General features: G+C 42.9%; 1 protein-coding gene across 1 annotated transcript in view; it reads right to left on the bottom strand.

Moving 5' to 3' along the window:
• The window catches only part of LOC109530667 (probable phospholipid-transporting ATPase IH), a 29,252-nt gene extending 4,133 nt beyond the window's left edge, over positions 1-25,119 (bottom strand). The window contains exons 1-28 of the mRNA XM_019894560.1: positions 24,981-25,119; positions 18,734-18,856; positions 17,651-17,740; positions 16,861-16,941; positions 16,271-16,378; positions 14,441-14,569; positions 13,888-13,991; positions 13,746-13,796; positions 12,930-12,994; positions 12,765-12,846; positions 12,534-12,684; positions 11,736-11,933; positions 11,493-11,666; positions 10,747-10,913; positions 9,598-9,669; positions 8,347-8,420; positions 7,684-7,787; positions 7,060-7,241; positions 6,410-6,643; positions 5,747-5,927; positions 5,564-5,666; positions 4,264-4,409; positions 4,037-4,096; positions 3,673-3,800; positions 3,415-3,550; positions 1,284-1,349; positions 1,024-1,127; positions 761-926 (exon numbers count right to left, since the gene is read on the bottom strand). Coding sequence (XP_019750119.1) covers positions 761-926; positions 1,024-1,127; positions 1,284-1,349; positions 3,415-3,550; positions 3,673-3,800; positions 4,037-4,096; positions 4,264-4,409; positions 5,564-5,666; positions 5,747-5,927; positions 6,410-6,643; positions 7,060-7,241; positions 7,684-7,787; positions 8,347-8,420; positions 9,598-9,669; positions 10,747-10,913; positions 11,493-11,666; positions 11,736-11,933; positions 12,534-12,684; positions 12,765-12,846; positions 12,930-12,994; positions 13,746-13,796; positions 13,888-13,991; positions 14,441-14,569; positions 16,271-16,378; positions 16,861-16,941; positions 17,651-17,740; positions 18,734-18,856; positions 24,981-25,055 — 3,354 coding nt within the window. The 5' untranslated portion in view covers positions 25,056-25,119. The remainder of the gene's footprint in view (positions 1-760; positions 927-1,023; positions 1,128-1,283; positions 1,350-3,414; positions 3,551-3,672; positions 3,801-4,036; positions 4,097-4,263; positions 4,410-5,563; positions 5,667-5,746; positions 5,928-6,409; positions 6,644-7,059; positions 7,242-7,683; positions 7,788-8,346; positions 8,421-9,597; positions 9,670-10,746; positions 10,914-11,492; positions 11,667-11,735; positions 11,934-12,533; positions 12,685-12,764; positions 12,847-12,929; positions 12,995-13,745; positions 13,797-13,887; positions 13,992-14,440; positions 14,570-16,270; positions 16,379-16,860; positions 16,942-17,650; positions 17,741-18,733; positions 18,857-24,980) is intronic.
• Between the last annotated feature and the right edge of the window lie 2,484 nt (positions 25,120-27,603).

Here is a 27,603-nt window from a genome sequence, read left to right as displayed (position 1 = left end):
GACAATTGAGCACATGACTCAATTCCAATGATTGATTAGTGAAAAGTTTGTCTTTTATTCCTCCACATTAGTGACAATGATGAGAAGCTCAGTAAAAAATGGGCTAGCTAAGACCATTCATGTTTGGGTTAGCGTTATTATTTTATTACTTTGACATCTATACAGTGGGTCCCGTCATTTCAGTCAAAATGTTGTGGAAAATGCCTCGAGTGGTGCAAACTTGGTTCAAACCATCATCTTGACTAGCCTTCTTGTGTGCTTTAGTTAATTTGTCCTTTTTCTTTGGCTGTGTGTGTGTGTGTGTGTGTGTTGTGATACGACACAAAATGGTATCCTTGATGGCAAAGAGGAAAACGTTGTCGTTAATAGTAGAAACCAATATGGGCAGTGGTGCAACCCAGGAATGGGTCTGCTCAGTACAATACAGTACGAGCAAAAAAAAAAAAAGAATCTGAAAAACACATGACTCAAAAGTCAAACCATCACCATGGGTGAAATTGGCAGAATTGAGTCATCCACTGTGTTGGAGATTAGTATGTGCTTTTTCTTTAGCTTTTTGATTTATGCTACCACAAAAAAAGGAACCTCTGTTGCTGAAGTGTGAGGAAAGCCACAGAACCCCAAACTGAACCTATTGTGGCACAGGAATAGGAGGTGCAATAAGAAGCCTATTGTTTTATTTGTTAAGTCTCTACGACACTACAATTTTACTCTCGAGGGAAACAGTGATAGATCAACATCCATTTCTTCAAGGTCTCACCTGAGCACGCTCTGTAGCTGTGGGGCACATCGCCCTGCAGAGGACCTTCTTGATGACATCAGGAAGCAGACTGACTGTGATAAGCAGGATGATGCTAAGCCAGGCCGGCCCGCTGGACAACATTTGCATGAAGACGTAATACATCCTCTGGTAGTTGAGAAAAGGCCTATGCAACGTGAAGAGATGGCTGAGGTTCAGTTTTCTAATGATGCATGGATTGATGTTGTAGTTGTTGGAGCATGAAAATGCGAATCAAACTTTACCAAATGATGCCACCCCAGAGAAGAGAGAAGATCACGTAGAAAAGTAGAGAGCCCCAGATGACAAAATGATTGATCCATGTCCAGTGGTGCGTGTCCAAGGCGAGCTAGACAAACACAACATATACAGAGTGTGTACTGTAATCACTCTCTAAATTATCTATATCAATCGCTTTGCCTTCAGGCACAACGGCCGTGTGCAGTCCATCATCCACTTTTCATAAGCAGAACATTGAAAGTGCAGCCGTGATAGGATACAATACCTTAAGTGTCACGGTGAACACCAGCACTGTGAAAACAAGAGTCCCAAAGGTCCAGTTGCCAAACATCTGCAAGAGAAAAGGAGGGAGAAGACAATTGGTTTGACAATTGAGCACATGACTCAATTCCAATGATTGATTAGTGAAAAGTTTGTCTTTTATTCCTCCACATTAGTGACAATGATGAGAAGCTCAGTAAAAAATGGGCTAGCTAAGACCATTCATGTTTGGGTTAGCGTTATTATTTTATTACTTTGACATCTATACAGTGGGTCCCGTCATTTCAGTCAAAATGTTGTGGAAAATGCCTCGAGTGGTGCAAACTTGGTTCAAACCATCATCTTGACTAGCCTTCTTGTGTGCTTTAGTTAATTTGTCCTTTTTCTTTGGCTGTGTGTGTGTGTGTGTGTGTGTTGTGATACGACACAAAATGGTATCCTTGATGGCAAAGAGGAAAACGTTGTCGTTAATAGTAGAAACCAATATGGGCAGTGGTGCAACCCAGGAATGGGTCTGCTCAGTACAATACAGTACGAGCAAAAAAAAAAAAGAATCTGAAAAACACATGACTCAAAAGTCAAACCATCACCATGGGTGAAATTGGCAGAATTGAGTCATCCACTGTGTTGGAGATTAGTATGTGCTTTTTCTTTAGCTTTTTGATTTATGCTACCACAAAAAAAGGAACCTCTGTTGCTGAAGTGTGAGGAAAGCCACAGAACCCCAAACTGAACCTATTGTGGCACAGGAATAGGAGGTGCAATAAGAAGCCTATTGTTTTATTTTCCAATGTATTTATTGGTTTTGAAGTTTCATGAACAAAGCAGAACGTGAGAAAAAAAGATCACACATCCACACACACACAATCATTCACACCCTGCAGATTTGCACCATGTGATACATGTTCCTGCAGTACATGTCCGTTCACATATGCATTTCCACACACATGAACTTCACAGTTAAAATAATGTCGGTTACACACTGTACAAAAATCAATTTGACCAAGATATGGAAGATAAAAGAATAATGGCTAGCATGAAAATGACCACAGAAGCTTGCCAGGAAACTGCACGTATGAATTCCAAAGAGACCTATAAAAGACCACAAGGTGACCGTGTCTCTCGGAAAAAAAAAAACACCCTCATGGTCCCTTTTCGTGAGGCATACTCATGGGGTGAGTAGCTTTAGTTTCAGTTTAATTTCACAGTGGTTATCTTCTGTTTACAGTTCATGAAGGTTTTATGATGAAAACAGTTTGAATTGATTCACCGGACAGGTGAAAAATTTGTTTTGAAATGAGAACCACCGGGGAGTCAATGGGTTCAAGATTAGAGGATCCTCTGTCAAATATTTTCATTGAAAATGATATTTCTTCGTGCAGTCCTCGTGGCTAAGCAAAGATTATTTGTGCAACTGAATGGACACAAACAGACAAATACAAAGACGCATTTTGACAAGGCGATGTCAGATCATATGCTGAGGTGTTATTCTATTTGCTACCACGTCAAAACACACGGATCATGTGAGGAAGCATCTAAGAGTTTCATGGAAGGATGGAGCACCGGGAAATGACACGTTGAAATGAAGATGGGACTGAAAACTAAAAAAGGGGGTTGTGAGCGCAAACAGGGGGTTGGGGGGAGGACGACAGACAGCCTTACCATCTGCGTGTTGGTGGTCATGAGCTGGAGGAGGCGACAGAGGAAGAGGAGCAAAATAACGAGAGGAAGCAGAGAGAAAGGGGGAAGAAAAGAGAAAATAATTCAAGACAAAAAGGTCAAATGAATGAATGTTTCAACTGAAAAAAAAAAGAAGACCAGAGGCAATCAAAAAGCAAATACAAATTAATAATATAGAGAGATATGCTACTGTCATATGAATGGAAATCTCATGTCTATCTCGGCCGCTATGCCGCACGGATAAGGCGTCGCTGTATTGTGAGAAATTCCCTACCTCAATCACAAATGGGTCAGAATGCAAAATAAATGACACATGTTCATATTAGTTATAATAAAGGAAATTGTTGTGGTGTTTATTTCTTCAAATGGCTCTCAGTGATGAGGTCGGGCATCGAAGGCCATTTATGCAGGGAAATACGGTATTTCTAGACACCTTTGCTCTCGAAGAGGCTCACCTGGCCATTGCTGGTGAAGGTGGTGTTGTCAAACAGGAAGTAGGCACCGAAAAAGAAGACGACGGCGTCAAACACGCCCAGGCATGTCCAGTATAGGAAGACTGGCCAGCGGAGGAGGGAGTTCTTGGCGATGTCCCTGAGTTAAAGAAGGTTGTGGCATCAAAACTGGACAAATAGTTCACGAAAATGAATGATGACATCCAATACCTTTACATAATTGACACTCGCAGGAACAATATATTGTGGATGTAGTTGCACCTGTACAAGGAGGGCTCTCGTTTAAGCGTTTCCATGGTGACGTGCTTCTCCACCAGACTGTAGAGGAGGATGGGCAGTGACGTGAAGCTGATGTTGTACAAGGTCAAATAGGCCGTGTCGTACAGAGGCTGCCGTGGGACAGAGCACAACACAGTTTAGTGCTCGGAAGGCTCTCATCATTTTCATGTAGCTAGGAGGTGCCATTTTGGACAGATGAGAGTCAGGAACCCAAAGAGCTCTCGGCTAAATTCATGCGCGCATAACATCTGCTCGCTACATGATGAGCAAATTGCCAAGGCCATTAAAGGCTCATTTCTGGTAGCGCACCATGAACGGAGCTGACTTGACAAGTGAAATACTTTACCTGCTGGGAGAAGCCACAGAAGAACTGGTACAGGAACTGCGGGAAGATGAAGCATACATTCTGCAAAGATTGAAAACAGTACGTATGAGGATCCACACACGTCTACGGTGTCCTAAAAAGCCGACTGAGTGGGAAGTGAAAAATAAAATGGACTGTTAAAAAATGACTCAGAGCTTGCTACGGAACACACCCACGCTGATCATCACAGCCGGTTTAAACTCGGCTACCTTGTAGAAGAAGTACTGGACGAGCTCGGCGATGCGAATGTAGTAGTAGTGGCCGTGAACCAGCAGCATTTTCTTCAAATGTTTGAATTTGGGGATGGCGTAGTCGCTGTTCCTGGCAGCCTGGCGACCCTCTTTGCCCATTATCCCTACAAGGACACACATAAACCAGTGAATAATGATCCAAATGCACTTCATTTGCTTATTTTTTTACACGGTAAACCTAAATGATTTTGTACACCGACCAGGTAGGGCTGAAAAATTATGGAAAATAATCTAATTGTGATTGTTTTTTTACCCCCGCTAAAAATCGCGATTGCGATGTACTGATAATATGCAATTCTTTTTTTCCAAGGTCCTTTTCAGTGATATATGTCTTTTTTATTAACGAATAAGCAATTAAATGATTTTTATGGCCACAAATACAGTATCAGATCTATTCTAGATTATACTTTGTGGAATATTAAGATGAAGGCAAATGAAGCATTAATTATATCAATGTTTCTTTCTCTATTCCAATTACAGCTTGACATTTACGAAATACTTTGACATCTCGTCTCACAAACTTTCACCATGAAAACATAAATATGCCACACAAGTGTGTCGTAAACATATTGTAACACGACACGTGCTTAAGTGTAGGGAACATAAGATTAGACCCGCGCATATGATGTAACATTTTCCAATTTCAAAAACCGGAAGCACGGATTCCAAGCGACTGCAGCAGGACTTCATCGATTACATAACGAGTAATGACGAGCAATAACCATTTTGGCTGTCTTCATTTTCATTCCTGAAATCGGAAGACGCAATCAATGGCCACATACAGACATATTTATCGTCAAAATATGGGACAACTGAGGCAGGGCGCTTCCATTTTCAATTAATTTGACCGCAGGATGAGTTTAGATTGATCACCGCTCGGCCGCGCCGGTGCGCAAACATCAATGACAACGTCAATCGAAGTCAGCACTTTAATTTTACTTTACATTAGCGGCACACAGCAGACTGCCGTGGTGGCTCACACATGAAAGGTCGTCGATGAGCACAGACGTTCCTATTTATCAGCCACACATTTGCACATCACGACGGCCGCCAAAAATCCACAACACACACACACAAACATTTTTTTTCTTTTGAACTGACATTGGCAGTTATCCATTTAACAATTTCTTTTTGTGATTGCATTTAGCAGCTGTGTAAAACCGCAATGAATAACACTGCAATCTAGATGTTTTTTAATTGCAAAATATTTTCCAGAACAACAGGTCCAGTAGTTTTAAGAGGAGGAAAATGAGCTCACCGATGCCCACGTGTGCTTCTAAAATCATGCTGACATCATTGGCTCCATCGCCAACAGCCAGGGTAATCGGGTGCTCCTTGGAGGCCTTGATCAGCTTCACGATCTGATAAAGTGAATAATTCCACTGGCTCAAATACGCTGCCTGCCACATGACCCCGCGGTGTGCGTTTGGGTGTCGCTTACCTGCGCTTTCTGCAGCGGCGCCATGCGACAGCACAGCACAGCGCTGCAGTTGCGACAGATCTCCAGGAAGATCTCGCGGTAGTTGCCGTGGCCGGCGCCGCCGTCCTGCTTGGGCGTGAGGACGGCCGACAGCGTGGCCCCGTCGATGATCAGACCGAAATCCAGGCAGTCGACAGACAACCTGGAGGGACATTTTAATATCAATCAACTGAGATCGCTTCATTATATTTCGCCCAAACGAAGACATTAAGGCTGACTTTGGAGTGACGCTGTCAGAAAAGTATTAAAATAACTATTGTGGTTGGAGTTTGAAATCATTTAGCACGGTACAGAGAGGTTCCAATCTTTCGCACCTGTGTTTTATGTAGGGCTTTGCCGCCATCTTGTGGCATCTGTAGGCAATTGTCAACCTTTTCAGGGGTGCATTAATTGCTCTCAGTTCATGACAGGGCTTGCTCCCTCTGTCTACAGACTTACAGCGAGGAAACAAGTGAACAGGAACAGGAAAAGGGGTGTGTCGGGCAAGAGTCTTAAAATGTCTTTCCTGAGAGTATTTATTTACAACGCAGTCGTACACCACTGCAAACCACAACCACAGTAAGAAATCGTAAACAAGGACCTCTCTGACAACGTCAATCAAAACGGAGAATTTACGGCCCTCACCCAGAAATGGATCTCTGCCTGAGAACGGTCCTGTTGAGCTCAAAAAGAACGTCGTGCAGACTCTGCTCTTCCGTGCGCTTCTTGGTCAGCTCCAGGATCTGAGTGCTGCGGCGGAAGAGTTTGCTGGCATAGCAGGTGGCCGCCGCCGTCTCCATTTTGTCGCCAGTCAGAACCCAAACTTTCATTCCCGCTTTGTGCAGCGATTCAATGGTGTCTGCCGCCTTCTCCTGGAGCCTGCGCATCGATAAGTCAATAAATGCCACCGCCTCCAGCAAAGGGGAGGGGGTGCGTGGGGGTAGTGGCTGTTAAAGCATTCATCAAAACTCTAATCAATCCATGAGCGAGTGGCGCTAACTTATCAATGTGTGACTGCCCACTGGACCACACCATCTCCAGTTTATCTATTTGGAGGTCAAACTATCAGGCCACCAATTGATCATCTCGAGAGCTGCTTCATAATCAATACACTCTGTCTTGTCCCAGAAAGAAACTGGGACGACACTGAGAGAGTTTGAAATTCGACAAGGCCAAACAATTTTCATTTGCCCAAAGGCAACTGACCAGCCATGTTTTTTTTTTCCTTCTCCCACTGAGTCATGCTAACATGATTAACTTCATGACTCATTTCCTCTTGCGCTCGTCCAGCCAACCTGTCCTCCACCGCCGTGGCACCCAGGAGCACAAAGTCTCTTTCGATGACATCATAAGCCTCAGCCAGTCTCTGCTCTCTCTCCTGCAGGGCCAGCTTGGCGTCTGTCAGATGCCGACACGCCTCTTGGTACTCGGACTCCGACAGCCTCTTGTATGCCACGCACAGCGTTCGCAGGCCCTCCTGTTTCCATGGTGACAAATGAATGAGCCCATTAGCCGCTCAGGGACTCTCATTGATGCTATGCCTTCAGAATCATTCAAATTGCACATTCAAGAATTAATCTGCACAACTGCACTCTTTAGCCAGACTGTGGTTAAAAAAAAGCATATTCGTGGTCTTGATTCTTTATAGGGCACTCATTGAGGTCTCATTTTTAAATACAGCGGCCACGCCGTGCATTTGGTCCCCGGGGCCTTTTTCTGCGGGGATTTAACCGACTTAATCAACCTCTTCATACCAATAATACATTTGCGTTTTCCAGTTTCAGGCTGAAACAGTCATGATAAATAAATTCTGCTATGCCTTCAGTTTGACTTTATATCGACCACCACACACAGTTTGTTTTCATGATCATCATCTGCTGAGCGGCTGTGAGAAATCACGTCGCGTTTTTGGCACTTACCACAGCATTTTGCTCCACCCGCGCCTTCACTTGCTCCACCTTGCCAGAGATCACCAGAGGAAAAATGGCGGAGTCGGCGCCCTTGCAGAAGAGCAAGTATTCCCCTACGAGCACGCGAACAAGTAGCACGAGCATGTTATAGAAACACTTAACTCATTTCATGCCAACCATTTTCGCGAGAGCAAAAAAAAAAAAAAAAAAATTATCTGTATGACATGAACTATGAACAGAAGTAAAACGATGAGTGTGAGTGTGTGTACGTGTAAAAATCTGTCATGGGTAGGCAGACGTAGTGGTTTTTCAAGACGTATCCGTGGGGGAAAAAAGAGTTCCGGGTTGCTATTCACACAGAACAACAGAATAATGGCACGCACACGCTGAGTGGGTACATTTGTGACGAAAATCGAGAAAATATGTTTTCAGTATATAAAGTAAACTTTTTGTGACACTTTTGCTCGCTCGTGTGCTGTGAAATTTTGCTCATGTAAATTTACAGCATGTGCCGCGGCTCAGTCATGGTTGGGGGAAACACTCTTGTACCAAGTCATGTGTTTCTCCGAGTGTTGTGTTTTACAAACAACAAAATGTCATCCCAGCATTTCAACCTCAAAAGCAGGCGTGAATATTTTTCGCAGACAGAGATGACGTGCCAGTGCGAATTACCTGAGCTCGCCCGAACAATGACGCTCATTCTCCTCCTCACAGAGTCAAAGTTGAGTACATGAAGGAGCTCAAACCTGTGGGAAAGCAAACATTGGCATGAAAAGAACTCTTTGAATCAATTGTTTAGTTTTTGGGGGGGATCATTTAATTCACTGTCTGTTTTTGAGGAAGGACAATCCACATCTCTTTTTAGGCCAACTATGCACTCAGGAAAAAAGCCATTCTTTCTTGATGAATCAACTCTGCAAAGACTAAAAAGCTCTTCAGTCTGATATGGATTTGATCGATGGAACTAAACAGATGTTCCTGGAGGCTTCTTATGCATTGGAAGTCATCAAGTGACTTAAATAGAGCGCAGTGTCATCCTAACTCAATACGATTAAGTAACCTATAAATGCGTGTATGGAATTAAAATGTCTAAACTTTGGGGAGAAATGTGACTCAGGACTTGACTGAACCAACCAGAACGTGATAACACGTAAGAAGTCAGCACGACATATGTGTTGCACTGGTTAACTTGTTTTTTTTTCTTAACATTTGTGTGACAATTAAGAAATGTCAAAAAAAGTGAGATGTTAGCGGCCACTCACCTTCACACTACACCTTTGCCATTCAACGTTAAAGTTAAGCCCGAGGGCCCTATTTTCGTGGCCGGAGCACGTCTAGCGCAAGGCACAGTTTGACTGTGCGTACGGTTGTGATTTTCTTTCTTTTGGTAATTTCCTTTGTTAGCGCAGATAGAAAAGGGTGTCACAAGTGCTTGACCATTGCAAAGTGCATTCATACAAGCTCTTCCCTTTCGGATGATGTAGTTGGCCGGGCATGTGACGTGGGTAGGTGGAAATGTTATTAGGTTACCGTCTTCCACTGTGTCTCCCATCGAGGTATAATGTTTACATGAATAATTTGCTCCCTTGAACGTCTAAGAAAGAATAAAAGTATGGCAATGTTGCTCATCCAAGTCCAAGTCATCTGTTGATGCACTTCCCCCGGTCCTTAAAATAGATGGCTATTGACAGGCTGCCAAAGAACCAAAAAGCAGACTGAGGCCTAAACACGCTTCATTACATCCACAACACTGCCCTGTCCAATAAAATCGGACGTGAGTCAAATGAACGACATATATTTGAAAACAACTCTTATTTATGATGGACCCGTTGCATCAACTCCCCCGCACCCCCGCCATCCTTTCTAATCAATGGTGCTACCTTATCCTGCGGTGTAACCGCAGCAACCGCTTGGCACACCGACCTTTCAATCTCGTCGTCTTTGTTCAAAATCTCCATGTAGTTGTCTTTCAGTCTCAGGTAGGTGTAGCCCAGCCTGGAGACAAGAAAAGATGGACGAATGCAGGCGTGCGTGATGAAACACAAGATGCGCTCGTTATTTTGAATGGAAAGATGATCTCACACAGCACACGAAACAGTCCATCTGGGAAAGCAATCGATGAAGCATAACACCCTCTGACGCCGGATTCTGGACCATGTTCATGAACCTAACGCTGTGTCCTCACTTAAAATAGAGCAGCGTTATATGAGCATGTTGCTTTGGGTGTACTGACCTCAGCATGTATGCGATTTGCACTTTTTAGAACCTTATACAGCCCAAATACTGTATCAGACATACTGCACTGTATTTAGATACTTGAATACCAAGGAACTCATCTAATCATTGGATTGCCAACCATTTTGTTCATGGTCTGTGTACATTCTCAGTCATCCAGGTCGGTAACGGTCGAATGAAGGAAACTGGACTCATTTTGTTTGGTGAAGACGTTTTATCGTAAATTCAACTGAGTGGTGACCAGTCCTGGTTGTCTTTCGTGGCAATGTGAGCTGGAATAGGACCTGGCAAACCTGCAACCCTGAATAGGCTAAATGTTGTGGAAAATTTTGGGATGGATTGTCTGCTCAGAGCCCAAAAAGAAATGGATCCGAAATACCCCCCCCCAAAAAAAACCCCACCCACCATAAATTGATATTGCAGTGAAAGCATTGATCATTAAATATCATATGCAGTAAATATGCTACATTCGATGCGTGCCCATCATGAAATAAGGAAAATAACTGCTGCAGAGAACTGTGTAAGTTTCCCTCATTGAAATCAACGGCAGGAAGAGTCAACCTAGGCCAACTCAACGTAATGTAATGTGAAATATTTGTATTATTTCTGGAATACTTCAGTTTTGACATTTGCGAGTGTTGACGCTTGGAATTACTCTCAATTCTGGCATCGGCGCTCGCACGACGTTTCACGCGTTCCGTCAGTGTTAACATATCGGGTATGTGTCATTTGAAAGGTACACGGACGGTCACACAAAACATATCCAGATTTGTGAGGCAAATATTTGAAGAATCCGCACCGCTTTTAAGAATACGCAGCGTCATTTAGAACACCGACCTTTTCATTCCCTCCACCAAAGCCACCTCATCCGGGGAAGAGGAGATGTAGAAGGAGGTGGGCCGGCCCTGATGGATGCCCTTCTTGATGCCGTCCACGGTCTCCTCCTCCTTCACTTGAACCGTGTGACACAGACACAATGCCCGGAAAAACAGGTCCTCGTGTTCCTGCAGCCACACGATTGAATGGATGGTAAGTCAAGTAAATGCAACATATCAAAATGTAGATTTCAAAGGTTTTCTTAACGCTGTGTTTTTACTCAGAATCCATGAGGCAATAAAACACGATATGCATTTTACGTTTCTTTGCTAGTTTGGCAAGCGTGAAAAAAAAACAGTCATGGTTGATGAATAATAAATTATTCCTACAAGAATAATCTTAACACTTTATGAGTATGAAAGTCATCATTTTATGATAATCAAGGCGTGAGACAAGAATAAAATGTTATTTTTACAAACATAAATATGCAGTAATAGGAAGAGAAAGGTCATCATAATGCGTTTTTTTTTTCATGAGTTGTATTCACTACAACTAGACTTGTTTTGTGAAATCTCTCTCTCTCTCTCTCTCTCTCTCTCTCTCTCTCTCTCTCTCTCTCTCTCTCTCTCTCTATATATATATATATATATATATATATATATATATATATATATATACTTTTTTTTCAATATGCCCCTAATATTTTGTTTTGTGCTCTTTTTGTGTAGTGTAGAGTGGAGTTGACAGTGCGCCTAAACGGTACTTACTCTGCGGTATCCACCGGGTGAGGAATCGATCATGTCGATGCTGGAGGCGGCGCTGAGGATTTGACCGTTGCATATGGCGTGCGGAATGTAAACATTCCCATCGACGCAGCATTCGATGAACTCCATGTTGTTCTCCGTCAGAGTGCCCGTCTTATCGGTGAAAACATATTGTACCTGGAAACGACAACGTTGAATCGTTGACGCGCTGGAAAATAAAAAGCTTACACGTGGGAAAAGTTTTACCTGACCCAGCTCCTCGTTAAGGTCAGAGGTATTGACCTGAGCTCCTTCTCCCAACTCTTCATCGAACATCTCCTCATCCCACGTGATGAAATAGGAGCCCAGGAATTTCTGCATCTCCACCGTGACGTACATGGACACGGGAATGATGTAATTGAATAACACGGTAAAGGCCAAGAAGTCGGTGAACGCTCGGACCACCTGCAGGAAAGCAGCAGATATGAACGCGGGACCGGAAGATGTCGTTTTACTGTCACACTGAAAATAAAATAATGTTCAGAGAATGGAGTCATGGAAATATGAGAATAAGATTGAAATTGTTACAAGAATAAAGTCATTTTATGTTGATAAAGTTGTGAAATCCAATGTTTACAAAAATAAGTGTGCATTCGTTTCGGGGGGGGGGGGAAGTTGTAGTTTTACAACAAATAAGTTCTAAAAATTGTGATTTTAGGAAAATGATAGTTATTTTAAAGTTATCATTTATTGACTATGAAATCGTACGATTGCAAGAGAGAAAAAAAAGGTGGGATTGTGTGTAAGTATGAAGAGAAAAGCCACCATTTGATCAGAATTGTTCTAACTTACACAGTTGGCCTACGGTCAAAACAGAGAATAAAAATAACCACCCTCAAAATCCACAACAAAAATAGAACAACTAGAATAGCTTGAAGAAGGGCATCCTGAGTGTTTCCAACTCAAATTATGACATCAAAGATTAGCATTATTCTTATTTTATTTTTTTATGTGGCACGGGACATTTGTAGCATGTGCTTGTGGAATAAATGTCCCTTCACGCACCACGTGTCGCTGTCGCTCGTTCTCCGTTCTGTGGTTGTACCAGGGCTCGTCGCGGTCTGGAGACCACTGCCAGGCATATTTGAGAACAGTGTTGACGACTGCTTTACTGATCAGGATGCACAGATAGACAATCAGAAAGGCATTCATAGACCTGCGAGGGAGACAAAAATGTCCAAATGAAATCAACCAAATTGTTTGTCTCAAACTGGATGTGGTCAGATGAGAGCTCACTTTTCCACAGCAGACCGCTTCTGCGATTTCGACTGGTAATTGAGCGCCATCTTGGTCTCCATGCCAGTGTAGATGGCAACAGCTGAAGTAAAAAGGTGGAGGAAAATGAGTGACCGCGGCAACAAACCTCAACATGAAGAAACATGAATAAGAATAAACGAGCACCATAAATGTGCTGTGTGTTCTTCAGTGTTGCGCCTCTGAGTAGTAAATTCTCAGCACCAAGTGGTCTGAAAGAAAACAGAGAGTGACTTGCTAACAACTTGCGAGCTAGCTAGCTATCAACAGGAAAAATAAAGTTAGCATATTAAGGAAAAAAAAAAGAATTTATTATGAGAATAAAGGCACAGAAGGTATGATATGATCAAAAATGAAATGATTAAACTGTATTATTTTGGTAACTCCCACAAATCGGGAGGAAAAAAAATCCTGGCGCCGTGCCTGTTAAAAAATAAGTCTTGTTGGAATTTTGGTTTAAAATGAGACAAAAGTTGCAGTTTTGTTGGAATAAACTTCTATTATTGTGAGAATAGTGTCACAGTTTTAAAATAAAACTCCCAAGAAGAGTGTCGTAATTTTATGGTTTGAAATTAAATAAACCTATGGAAATAAAGTGGTAATTATATGAAGGTAAACATCCAATATTAGAGAAAAACATATAATACTCCGACAATAAATGCAAAATATGTACAAGATTCAAGCCGTGATATATAGAGTAAAATAATCGAATGCAAGTCATACATAAATACATGTAGTATGGAACAGAGTCACAATTTAAGAAGAAAAATGGGGTTGGAATTTTAAAGCTAATACACTCGTCATATAGAGTATGTGGGATCTTTTTTTTTTTTTTTTTTACAGTAATATGAAAATGTTCTTTTACGAGAATAAAGTTGTCATTTTATGCCATAACAATGATGTCATAAATTTGGAAGAGAAGCAAAATGAACATACTGTACAACAAATCAAATGAAAACCTACCTAGCAACAGGCTCTTCTTTGTTCTTGTAAATATTGATACGTCCCACAAATCTGAGTTAACCCGAAGGACAAGACAAGACAAGGCAGCCATTAAGGAAAGTGACCTTAAATGTTCACACAATCACCAAGGTGTCACACTGACTTGTAGAGGTCAGGCTGCGGCTGTTCACATTCAATGGTGGCATGTAGGGAATCCACTTCCTGGTCCGTCCTAAAGGCCATGGTATCTGGTATGGCGTAGTAGGTCTGAAGGAGGACAGGTTAAGTAAGTGGAACATTGCTTGAATTGCGAGCTCATCGGGGAGGGGAGGCGGAGGTCTCGTTTGAGCAGAGTGTGGGTGGAGTCCTGTTTGTGTGTCTACCGGTCATGGCTGCCGTGCTTGCGATCCAACTCATCTAGAAAAAGAGGATGAATTCTGTCTACAGCTAATAAGTGTCTCTGGTGAGTACCATGGATTTTATTTAAACATTTTTAGGTCTTTGGCATGCGATTAGACACATGATTGTCATTGTATTGTTAGTGGTGAGGTTTATACTTGTTTGGCGATCATTTACTAGGAGGTTTAATTGTGTTTTTTTTCTTGAGTAATATCCCTCCATCCATCCATTTTCTGAGCCGCTTTATCCTTACAAGGGTCGCAGCATTATCCTGAAGAACTCAGACTGAAATGTCTCTGCGCGTGTCGTCGTGGCACCTTGTGACTGGATTCCCCATCCAGGCTGGCGGTGGTGACGTAGCAGGTGCCATCTTGTCGGCTGGAGGAGAGCAGGATGAGGTCACATGGGAACGTTTCGTCCTCCCTCACCACCACGATGTCGCCCACCTGCGACATCAACACAACGGTCCCATCATGGCGGCAACATCCATAATAGATGACAGGCCTTTTACTCACATGAACACCCTTTTTTCATTTATTTTAGAGGATTGAGAAGTTGCATAACAGATAATGCCAAGCGAGCAGCTTATGTGGCGCGGATAAAATCCCATCGTCATGGTGACCGGACACATGACACATGCTGTGCGAATTTGCGTGATTAATATATTCATCATTATTCCTGCTGCCGGCTCACGCGCTAATCCGCTCCGTTTGATCCACAAAACAGGGCCGCAAAAACACAAGGGAGACACTCGTGATGACAGGAAGGTGGGGAATAAAGGGGCGGGGAGGGAGGGAGGGACAGAGGCAGAATAGAAAATAACACGAAAAGAGACACATTTCCCTACACGTGTATGTGAAATGTATTCCAAAGAACACTTTTTTTCCCCTTGAGCGATTAGAAACAAGGAAGATTAGACTGGTGGTAATACTTCAAGGCAGAACAGCAAGAGATGAAACAAAGCCCAGTTTTAACTGACAGGTATCCGGTTTCCAGATTCATGTGCTTGGAGTTTGCAGTGCATCGTATTGAGTACCGGTACTGTTTATTTATGTATTTTTTATTTTGACCCTCTCATGCAGCTCAATAAGGTCACCGAAATGTCAAAGGGGCCATCAAAATATCAGGAGCAGATCTCAGGAAAATGCAATGCAGTTTTCAAAACCTGTGTTTGAGGGCAAAGACAATGACTTGATTTTTCACTAGTTTGAGGCCTCATTTTGCGTGTGCAATGTTTCATTTTTTAGCCTCTTTTTAAACATCTGGCAAGTTTTTTTTTTTAATCATTCAAATCTGGGAGGGTTACTAACAACACTGTTCTCTGTGCTGTATGAAATTTAGAAGATTTTCCTTTACAGAGACATCAACCTAATCACACAACTTACCTAATTGGCTAGCTTAATGCTAACATACAATGGAAAATGCCACAGACCGGTTAACAAAACTAGCATCAACGTTATACAGGTATAATCCTTTAAGGGCTGATGTCCATACACAAACGGTGCAACAAAACAGACACCAATATGTACCAACATTCACAGGCAGTGTTGTACCTGAACGAGATGAATGACTGAATGTTCATGAGTTCATATTTTGGGTGAACGTGAATTGAGCGTAGTCTATTTCTGCCTGATGAACATTTTTGCAAACACGCTCATTCTGGCGCCTGTGAACGGCTTTTGAATAATAGTTCATTTTTTTTTCTCAGCTTTCGTTAAGCCTGTATCGCACTGAGCAGCAAAGACTTGCAAGTGTGTGTGCACTTAGCGATTTTTTTTTTTTTTGTCAGTGTTCATTGGAGTCCTATATTTATATTTTTTAAACACCTGGTACAAAAAAATATGTTAGTATTTTTTTTTTTTTTTTTATGGGGCTGAAACGGATTAATGGACTTTGCATTCCTTTCAATGGGGAAGGATTATTTCCTTGCTTTGAGTTACAAGCATAGTTATGGAACAAGTGTAACTCGAGTCAAGGCACCATATGCGTACTCTACATTTCATAACGTACTACAGACACGTTATCTTGGAGTGGGCTCAGTGTCACGAGGACCACAGGGCGTGTGGTAGACAGGAGACAAATGTGGACAAGACAATGTTTGTTTCATGACCACAGGTGCTGCTTGCCTTGAACAAGCCGGATCTTACCCGCAGCTTGTGACTCTGCGTCCTCGCCACCTTCCCCCGCTGCACCACGTCCACCGGACACTCATTGATGGAGCAGTCGGCTTTGTGCCGCAGCCAATCCTCGTAGCCCTGAGAGGACAAGGTTGTTAAAGATGGAGAAGGAGAGGAGGGGGGGGGGGTGAGGGTTGGACAGATGATTGCGCAAACGTAAACCTGGTTGTGATTAATTAGCGCTGCGCACGTTGAGCTGGGTGACCTGCTTGCTTGATTTCGTGCCGACGCGTCACGCTTTAGATTTATGTCCCGCTAAATTTCGCTTCTCTTTAGCCAGCATGGCCCCATCTATCATTGATAGCAGCGGGCCGGGGGAGGGGGGTGGCTGAATCTCCCCTGGGAGCTCCAGTGATGAACAGAGGAGAGCATTCATTACCATATTTCTCACATCAGCAGACATTTTCAATGCGCCCGGAGAGGAATGCGTGTACGTACAGATAATAGAACAGCTGATTGGAGTCCGAGGCTGGAAGGTGTGGGCTAGAAGTGTGTGTGTGTGTGTGTGTGTGTGTGTGTGTGTGTGTGTGTGTGTGTGTGTGTGTGTGTGTGTGGTATACCTGCTTGATGGCAGTTACTGTGATAACAAAGAACAGGGGTAGCCCACTGGTGACTGGGCTGGTAGGGGTGTCGATGATGAGCTGGAGCGGTAGAAGCATGACATACATTAGGTGCGAGAGGCCCAACTTACGACTTTTTTACAGTTCCAACCATATTAGGAAAATTAAGACGCCTTCAAACTGATGATGAGGCACCACTTTATGGCAAACGTCTTAATGCAAAGTCGATGGTGGTCAAGATTTGAGTTGTGACTATTTGTTTTTGATACTTGCATAATCTTTATCCTATTTTCCAAAGACGGGTTTCATTGGAACGCTCGCTCAACACAGAACTCCGTAAGTTGAAGTACATAGTATGGAACAAATGTATCACAGTCGGGAAGGATTTGGAGTTGATAAAATTCATGAAATTAGCGTTGGAAGTGATGGAAAATATGAGCCATTGTGGCACATCAGAGTATCATCACCTGGCAAACCGAGTCCAAAAAAATGTGTCTGTGCAGCGAGTTTGGAAAAATATATCATAAATATCGGGACATGGATTTGAAAAATGGGCCTGGCTCAGCTCAAGTTTTGGAGGGGGGTTTACTCTTTTGAGAACATTCTAAGTTGTGATTCAAACTATGACGGTGTCATAAGTAGTGGTGTGTAACAATGAGGTGGAAAATGGGAATGCAGTCAAACATGGAAAACAGCGGTTCTGACGTCATTCAAAATTCCAAACTATACCATGGATATACAAATTGAACTGGACAGTTTGATCAGAATACACGAATGATGATATTCTCACCTGGACAAGAAATATGACCAAAAAGTAAAAGTTGGCAATTCTTCGGAACTGTTCAAACAGGTTCTTGGGGATGAAGTTCCAGAAGGTGTACTGTCAAAATGAAAAACAATACCACAATCACTCCATCCATTTTCAGATCTGCTTTATCCTCACAAGGGTCGCGGGGGGTGCTGGAGCCTATCCCAGCCATCTTCGGGTAGTCGGCAGGGGACACCCTGAACCGGTTTCCAGGCAATTACAGGGCACACACAGACAAACAACCATCCACGCTCACACTCACACCTAGGGACAATTTCGAGTCTTCAATAAGCCTGCCATGCATATTTTTTGGAATGTGGGAGGAAACCGGAGTACCCGGAGAAAACCCACGGAGGCCCGGGGAGAACATGCAAACTCCACACAGGGAGGCCTGAGCTGGAATTGAACCCGGTACCTCCACACTGTGAGGTCGACGCGCTAACCACTGGCCCACCGGGCCGCCCTACCACCATCACTCTTAGAGTAAAATTAATCGAATAAAAAAAGATATCTCTATGAGTTTTAAACAAAATGCAGTGAACAGCCATAAAACAGTCTTCGTATATTTTTTTTTCTTATTTGCTGAAAAACACACCTGTTTGGACTCATGCCAAAGCTATTTCTAATGTAAAAATAGTGCTTTGACGCCGTTTGGTGGTATCTTGGTGAGGAGAGGATCTTCGTTTAGACAGGCTATAACTTTCTAGAAAAAGTCTTGTTGCCATCTTGTGGAAATTACAAAACTTTTTGATGAACGCTAATGAGGCAAAATTTTGCTACTTATAGTGAGGGGGGGTCACTGTCATGGCAATGGAGAGTAGAGACGCTAAACCAGGCGTGGGGAACCTACGGCCCGTGGGTCAGAATTTGATGGCTTTCTGCGTCAAATTCCCTCAGAGGAACTGTTACAAAAAACCCCAATAAGATTCAAATGACAATTGGTCCTTATCTATGATGATCACGAATTGGTTCCTAAATGTCGTGTTTCTTCAAAAGAAAAAAAATATGGCTCCTGATACAGTAGTTTCCCTTGGCAGATCTAAATAATTGAAAGGATCTTCTGACCTTTGAGGACACAATACGGTTGTCGGGGTAACGCTGAGGGATGTAGGCCTCAGCTCCCGGAGGGGGTTCTTTATGACCGATGTAGACCGTCCGATTGTCGACCCAGTTCTCCTCCCCCACGCACTGATGGAGAGAGAGAGAGAGAGAGAGAAAGAAAAGCGGATAAAATTAGAAACACAGGTAACGATAGAAGAAAATTGGTTCAAGTAATGGATCAACCTATTTCAACATATGGTTGAACAAAACAAATGCATTAAAAAAAAAAAGTTGAATTGAGTTGATCAACGGATCTATCTTTGGGTTAGCAGAGTCCATTGTCCACCTCCAAGGTGTTCTTCATGAAGCGACATTGGACAATGCTCAAAACACTCCGGCCCCAATGAAAACATCCGTTGGCAGAGCGACCCGGCTGACACAGCACCAAACGTGCAATGCTGATCGTCCACTGAAAAGGTTCTGGAACAAGCACTTCATTGTTTTATTGAGCCCTCAACACTTTGGCACAGATGTCACGAATAAATGGGATGTTTTTTGGTGGGGGGGTTTTCACGATGGAATATCAAGGTCAAATGGCAGTCCTGGAAGTTACCACTAATGAAGAACATTTGATGGTTTGCATGGTCAGAAGCAGGATACAAAAATTTTATTCCACCGTTAGCTTGAGCATTGCGCTAGTAGTTAGCTAGTAGTTAGCGAATGTATGTATGTTCAGAATTCCACCAAAAATTGTGATAACGGTTTTGAAAAGTTGTGCTTTCATTGCTAAATATAGCGTTTTTTAACAGACTGTAGCACACCGGTGTCAAACTCGAGGCCCAGGGTCCAGATCCGGCCCACCGCGTCATTTTACGTGGCCCGTGAAAGCAAACCCTGCGTGTCAACTTCCATGATCAAATCTGGGCCAAAATGTCAAATTGTGATGTGTAACAACGTTGAGCTTTTGCAATAATTGTTTTTACGCAGAACAATTATAATTGAACAAACAACAAGCAGTTGACTGATTTCAAAACTAGTAATCCATCAACTTGATTTGTTGCGTCCAAATAAAATACGATTTGATGATTGAACATTTATTCAGTTTTACTGTCGTAATGGCCTTCCGAGGGAAGACGTAACTCCATGGTGGCCCGCGACAAAAAAAATAGTTTGACACCCCTGCTGTCGCATGTCGGCCATATTTGTGGAGTGTGTTATGCAATTTGTTTTAACGGCTTTTGGTATGAACACCATTTTCTATCGAAAATAAAATAAAACTTACACACATCAAACACAGAAATGTTAAAAATAGAATACACTGCACACGCACACACACAAAAAAAGCTTGCAAGTTCTATATAAACACATAACAACAAGCTCTGAAAAAATAACAGGATGGAGGTGCGAAGTGCACATCTTGAAGTTACACAGAGCGATCAACAGGCGCCGGGCGGGTTGAGAGGACAAAAATAGAAGCGCCGCCACTAGTGTCAGCTGGCTTGAGACCCCATCAAAACAGTGAAAGGGGTGGGTGGCACATGACCCAGAAATTGTGCAAGAGATGAGTGAAAACAAGGCGATGATACACTAATGAGATCCAGTACAACGGTTAGATTAAAAAAAATAATAATAATACAAAAATTTAAAAAATAAAGATAAATAACCCTCGACAAACATCATGTTCACCTTTGATGAACACTGTCAGAGAGGTAATGTATTTTGTATTGTGGTTGGTGTAGAACTGCGTCGGGTCAAACACAGAGCTGCTTGTCATATGTTGTATAAAATCTGAATTTATACATTTCAAAATCAATGTACACTCACCCTTCATAAATTGGACACATAAAAAAAAAAAAAAGAAAAATCCTCAATGTGAAGTTGAGCAAGACTTTCAGCTCAGCAAGCACCAAAAGAACTGGGATTGAAGTGGGTTGTATTTTTATTTTCTTAAAGTGCCAACACAGAAGGGTACCTTGTGACGGTGAAGCATTAAAATGTAGCGATAACCAAAGAACCACAGAGCGAACTCATTTGGACGTGGTGGAGCAGTACGTGTAAATTGTGATGTGAAGAGATTCTCGTGAAAATTCTTTTGTCTTCATTCAATATTGTGCGTCTTGGCAGCGCAGCCTAAAGTCGTTCGCGGCTTCTCGTTATCTTTTTTGTATCATCAGATTTCCGCGTCTGGGTGTGCCCCGCGATGGACTGGCAAGCAGTCCTGGGTGTACCCCGCCTCTTGCCCCAAAAACAGCTGAACTTAGCTCCAGTTACCGGCAACTCTGAACAGGAAAAGGCGCACAGAAAACGGATGGCCGGATACAGATCATGAGTCATACGAAACAGATAACCGCATCACAAATACAGCATTTATAAACGTCATCTCCTTAAATCCGCATTGTTCTATTCTTCTTTGGCATCACAGCGACATGTCTAAAGCGCTTTGCGGTCCTGGCTGTGTGGAGGAAGAGATCAGATTATACAAAGTCGTTTGCACTTATCTGATCATTAATCCTCACTGATCCCAATCAACCTCCGGTTCACTGTTCCGTTCCCGTTTCTGCATTCGCTCCGTCATACAAAGTGGCCTCGGCCAGTCCGCACCTGACATGGAGCGCTTTTTCTTTATTAGCTGCAACACAATGGCGTCAGGCTGGTTTTACTGCAGCAAAAGTGCTATCGCCTGAACCGTAAAAAGGTTCTTGGCCACATCTTTATGTTGGCACTTTTGAGTTAGACAGTCTCTCAGCTAGCGCCAATAAGAGCAACCTCCGACCCCCAAGCAGTTTCCACGGGGCAGCTACCTATCGAGGCGCAATAAAAAAGTAACAGACCATTAAGCGGCCTGATTAAATGGTCGTATCTTGTCCCTCCTCCGTGTCGCCGCCACGCTGTGCCGCAGGGACGAGTCCCATGTTGATCTGGCGTCCCTCATTGAACCGGCGCTTTATTATTAGTTTCTTTTTAATGAACTCCTCATGTTTAAACAGGCAAAGGTTGAAGCGGCACCGCTCTCTGTTAACATCGACTCACCGGCCACTTGGCTACAACCTCACAGTCTATCCATCCAACCATTTTCTATAGCCCTGATGAATTTGCGACGAAGGAAAATGAATCGTTAACTGTCGCCTACTGCCACAGAGGAGTAACGAAAAGAAATCACACTTCCCGAGACAAGCGGAGCCGAATTGAAATTGTGCCTTCATCTAGAAACCGAGAAATGAGCTTGTGGGGGAGCTAAAATTAGAGTGAAATATATCACCAAATACGACACGTGATAATCTATTGTAAGACGCTGTGGTGTTAGCACACTGATAAATGCGCACCATTAAATGCCATGGCAACAATGGTTTGGTGCAGCAAACAACAACCGGGTTTCATTTCCAGTGACAAATCCAAAGTGAAATGTTCCTTAAGTCATATCATTTGGAGTTCAACCAACTCAGCAAATCCTGTAAAACTCCAGCTCTTCTGACTTAGAGCCAAAAAAAATGTGCGAATAACCATAGAAGAGGAAATTAAATTGATTACGACATAACAAATGGTCTGGCTGCTCCGTTTAATTTTTTGAGACATAACAAAATGGTCTGTCTGCTCCTGATAATATGAGTCCTATAGATTTTGGTTGACTTCAGATAACATTTTGTAATTTTGAATGCCATTAGGGTACATATAATAGAAAATGTGTATGCAATTACACAAATAGATGTCGCTATCGTGCTGCCGAGTCATAAGGGCGGATTTAAATCACCAAGTAAATACGGAGATACGGTCAACTTGTCAAAGTGGGTGTGGAAGGTATTTGTTTCTGGAAATATAATGTAGATCCGCTACTCAAATTGACAATGCGTAATTTGGCGGCTTGGTGATGAAGTGCTGCCTCGGTGAGAGAAAATGCAATCGAATCTTTATGAGCGTTCGCTTTATTGTAAGGGGTTGGTGATGTAGTTACAGTATATTAGCCAGCGGCGGCTTTGTGTACGTCTTTGTGCGTCTGGTTGTGAAGGTGTAAATATCTCCTGCGCTTTGGAGGGATTCGTAAAGTTTCCCGATTTACTCATCGCGCGCCCAAGCTCTGACCCGTGGATGTCATAAAAACAAAAGCTGGACTTGACATTTGTATGAGACAGAATTGAGTGATTTTAGCCAGAGTAAGTGTGCCGGAAATCTTTTCTTAAGACAAATGGGAACTCTCCTAAATTTGGGGAAAAAAATACAGAGCATGTCTCCTTTCAAGACAAGAGCACTTGTTCTTTTTTTGGGTGCAACGCAAGTGAAATATCTGTATAAAAGTCCCATTAGAGCACAGTATGCTTAAATTTCTCTCCAGCTGTAACCTTTTTCTCAACCGTCTCATGATGCAAACATCCTGCGGCATCACAGGATTAGAAAAAAAAAAAGGAGACAACATAGTCGGATTACTTGGGGAAAAAAATAAAATAAAAATGTGTATGCAGCGTCCCCCGCTCGACTCCAACTGTGATGTAACTCTTGAATTTGGCAGCGCTACTTCACCCCTCCCCAGCCCCCCACTTTAAACCACCACCATAATCTGTGCCATCCATGACCCTCTTCCTCCTTTCATCCCAATTCGACACAGGCGACGTGCTAACAACCTGGTGGGAAGCCGTGAGAAGTCCTTCCCACATGCCAGCAGAGCGACGTGCAGTATAGGCGTCCGTTCTATGAGATGCGGGTGAGAGCGTATCACAGAAATAGAACTGCCTAAAACAGCAACATGTCACTTTTGTCTTTCGAGAGCAGGCGAGGGGAATGGAGAAGCCGTGACCGTGTGAGAAACCTTTCGAAGGCTCTTCAGCTGTCTGGCGCCCACCGGATCAAGAGGAGGACATGTTTTATGACCCGCAGTGGTGGATGGTGAACGCGTTAACACGTTTGGAAATGACGATTAGCCGCTGAAACATTCATCGGACTGTTGTGTCACTATTTTCGGACTTTTGTGTCAATACAGTATTTTCGACATTACTGTTCATTCTTTGTAGTAGTATTACTTACAAAAATAAAATAAAAAGATTGATTTCACAGATTACACACACACACACACACACACACACACACACACACACACACACACACACACACACACACGCACACACACACACGCACACAGAATGCAGTATGCAAGGTCTTCTGGCTAAGATGCTAACTATGAACCCACTTTGTGAAACGTGAGCCACATCATGGCGGCAAACTTACAGTTGTTTAGAGTAACTTGACAAAAAGAACGTTGGGCGGTGAGCCATATGCTGCTTCACCGAATCAAAAGGCTAGTGCAATACAGTCAATATTCCCGATCAAAATGAATTGAAATGCCATTCGTCTGTTGTTTGGTGCCATCCATATTGTACAATAATGAAATAGAGAATGCAAACAAATAGACCAGTTTATTTAGAATTACATCGATTCATGGATGACATAGCGACGCTTCCAGTGTTACGCTATACGGAGTGTACCGGGTACAGTTTGTGAATGGGCGTGAGATAGCCTCTCAAAATATCCCCACACGCTTTCGCGCTCTATTCTCAAACACTTGCTCTCTTTCTACCAACCCATTTCTTCCATGACATCACACCACGCTTTTTTGGTGTCATAAAAGTGATCCGGTATAACATAACGTAGTTGAAGAAAATATTTTTTTTTTTGTCGGATCTGCAACGCCAAACAACATTTTGGTTGATTACTTGCTGTATCATATTTCAACTGCCATGTTAGAAATGTCTCCATCTGTTCCTGTTGAGTGTTTATCAACATAGTTTGTTCTGTTTGGCCCATTTGATCAAAAGGGGGGCTGTGGGAGTCACGTTTGCACATGATGGGGAGATTAAAACGATGCTTTATTGTTGTTCGATTTTCGGCTTAGTCCCCCGCCCCCCCCCCTTTTTTTTTTTTAAGTCAGGAGTCGCCGCAGCGAGTCACTTCCATGATGAGCCAACCAAATGCAAGCCCTTTGTAGCGGTCTTTAAATTGGACAAAGCCTTCCAAGTACATACATAAGTGTGCCTCTAATACAGTTCATGACCCTCTCGTGCAGTCTTCACAGGCGGCACCCCGCCAAGGCATCACGCCACGGCTATTATTACCACATGACAAAGGGCACGATGAGACAAAATATAACACGTGTGCTAACACACCATCATGCACAAGAGGTCCCTTTCTTGATAAATCTCATTAGAGACAACGCTGCTTTCGAGATCTGGGCGCTGCACAGGTGCACATTTCCCACATTGAAACACTTAGAAAATGAAGGCTGGACCTGCATTACTAGCTTGTTGGACAAGGGATGACAAAGACAAATATTTTCTTGACAACACGTTGTATGAGATCCCATAAGTCGAAACTCTGGTTTAAATTGCGCTTGTAGAATATGAGTTAAGCAGCAGAATGCACCCGTTTTTATCCATATCAAGGGGCGGCCATTTTGCCACTTGCCGTCGCCTGAAAATGACATCACTGTTGCTCAAAGCTGCGGTTATGACAAATCATATATCACCTGCTTTCTAAAGCTGAGCCGTGACCCCAGCCCTGAGCGACAGTGATGTCATTTTCAGTCAACTGCAAGTAGCACAAGGACCGCCCTGTGAGAATTTACACAAATGCAATGTCATTCAGAATATAGTGTTTAGACTAATGGCGCTGCATAGAACATATTGTCAAGACAGTTTTTTTTTTGTTTGTTTTGTTTTTGCGTTGTTGTGCTAACATTGTTGACATAACCGTCAATCATTTATCATTTGAAGATTTTCTGAGATGACTTTTTTAGGCCAATAAATACAAATTGTTTTTTTTTTCTTTACACAACGGTGATCTGTATTTTCATTCAAGCATTGATTACGTGAAACTGGTCTGTGGCGCAAAAAGGTTGCGAATCGCTGTGCTGAACAATCAGTGACATGACAGGTACATTCATCGGCTTCAACTCGACTTTCATCACATTATCTCAACTGACTATTAAAAAAAACAAAAATCGTTCAACCCATAGTTATGATCAGATAGTGCTGCTAAACATTTCAACGAGATGAACTAAAATGGGGATTGTCAAATGATTTAATTGAAACATATTACATTCAAATGCACGACACGCTTTCCTGAATGAGTGTTTTCTGCATGCAAAATATTCACAAGACGTCAAGAGGAGTGGAGCCATGTTCGTCGAGCGGCACTGTAATGTTGGTTCTTCCGTGCAGCCCTCGTTAAAGAAGCGTCTGCTGGAAATAATGCTGCGGTAATGGCTAACGTGGATACATATATCATCCCTCTCTCCTCCCCGTCAATAACCGCATAATTGAATTCATGATTCACTGGCCGTCAACGGTGTAATGTTGCAGCCAGGATGCAAACAACCAGGCGGGTGACGGATGATGTGAGCGGGTGCGTTCAAAGACCCACCCGCTCTCTCCCCCAACTCTCTGCAGCACCGCGCTTGTGGTTGTGACACTCTTATGGACTCCGCCGCTGGAGCGCTTGCAATACCGAGTGTGCCGGGGTAAAAATAATAAATAAACATCATAACAAGACCGTTATCGTCAGAGCACCTGAGACACTTTTAAGGTCGGCTTCAAAGGTCGTGGGTCATGCGCTGAGTCGAGTGAGTGTCACAGTCAGACGCCATGTAACCAGCTGCGCCCTTAATGAACACCAACAAGTAGGCTACGCTTGCCCCTTCTGTCGATTTCATGCTGTTGTTTTGTCGTTGTTGACTTCAAACGATATTTCTCAGAGGAAAAAAAACGAAAATAAATGATTAATCCATTCCGGAGTCAAAACGTGGCCATCAGAAAACTAGTATTACTCTACGGGCAATGTTACTGCAGGGGCATGTTTCTTTCTTAAAATAAATCAAACTAAAAACACGATTGTACCCATTGTAAAGCCAACAGCGAAGAGAAAATAAAACCGGAAACTCAATCCAAAATATTTTTGTCATGAAAAAAAACAAAAGCAGAATTTGCGATTCATGACAGATGTGCCACCATTTTTCGAGCACTCATAGCTGTCACGCAAGAGTATAATCAAGTTAATTACTACTCGGAGTCCAAATTTAAAACAATATCACACTCAGTCAGGCTGGATTTACACGGCAGGGTTCAAGTGACACAATTCCATTTAATTGCTCTCATGTGGCGACATTTTGGATACACATAATATTTAAATACAAGGCATGCTTTGTTTTGAAAACATCGCCAGTGAAGTCGATGTAAAAGCCCATCGACATGCTAACGGCAAACGGTCGTGCAGTGGCTGTGTTGCTGAACACTTTCGAGTCAAATTATCTTCTCATTAAACATTCACTGTCACAAAAATGCAAAAAGAAGTTACACATGGTAATATGTGAAAACAACAAAACAGCCTCTGTCATCAGCTTTTGCAGGTGTTCCGAATGTTAGCGGAGTTCATTTTGCATGCGGGTTGCGGGCTTCCCTTTAGCAACTTCAAAAGTGGGCCAGCCAAGTTGATTTCGATTCCGCACATTCAGCCGCGCAGTGTCGCGTGTGGGGCTTGACTGGCATGTTCCCCATTCAGCCAAAGTCAATGGCTCGCACACGGGGGCAAACATTTGGGGTTTGTTTTCAGCTCATTAAGATAAAGCACACATGCATTTCACACAATGATGCTATGAAAGCAAGGGGGACAGTGGCTTTTTTTTCTTATAGGGGACCAGTTCAGTGCTGCGATGCTTGAAAGTAATATCCATGCAGCCATTTTCTGTAGTGCTCATTCGGGTTGTGGATTAACTTAATGTGTTTTTGAAAATAGGGGCAAGCCGGAGTCCACGCAGAAAACCCACGCAGGCACAAGGAGAACATTCAAAAGCCACAGCGGAAGGTCAGGATTTCAATCCCGAAACGAAGAACGGTGAGGCAGATATATGGACAACT

This window comes from Hippocampus comes, unplaced genomic scaffold, assembly GCF_001891065.2.
Source record: "Hippocampus comes isolate QL1 unplaced genomic scaffold, H_comes_QL1_v1.1 scaffold96, whole genome shotgun sequence".
Taxonomy (NCBI): domain Eukaryota; kingdom Metazoa; phylum Chordata; class Actinopteri; order Syngnathiformes; family Syngnathidae; genus Hippocampus; species Hippocampus comes.
The sequence above is the reverse complement of the archived record's forward strand: the minus strand, read 5'-3'. Positions and strand labels throughout refer to the sequence as shown.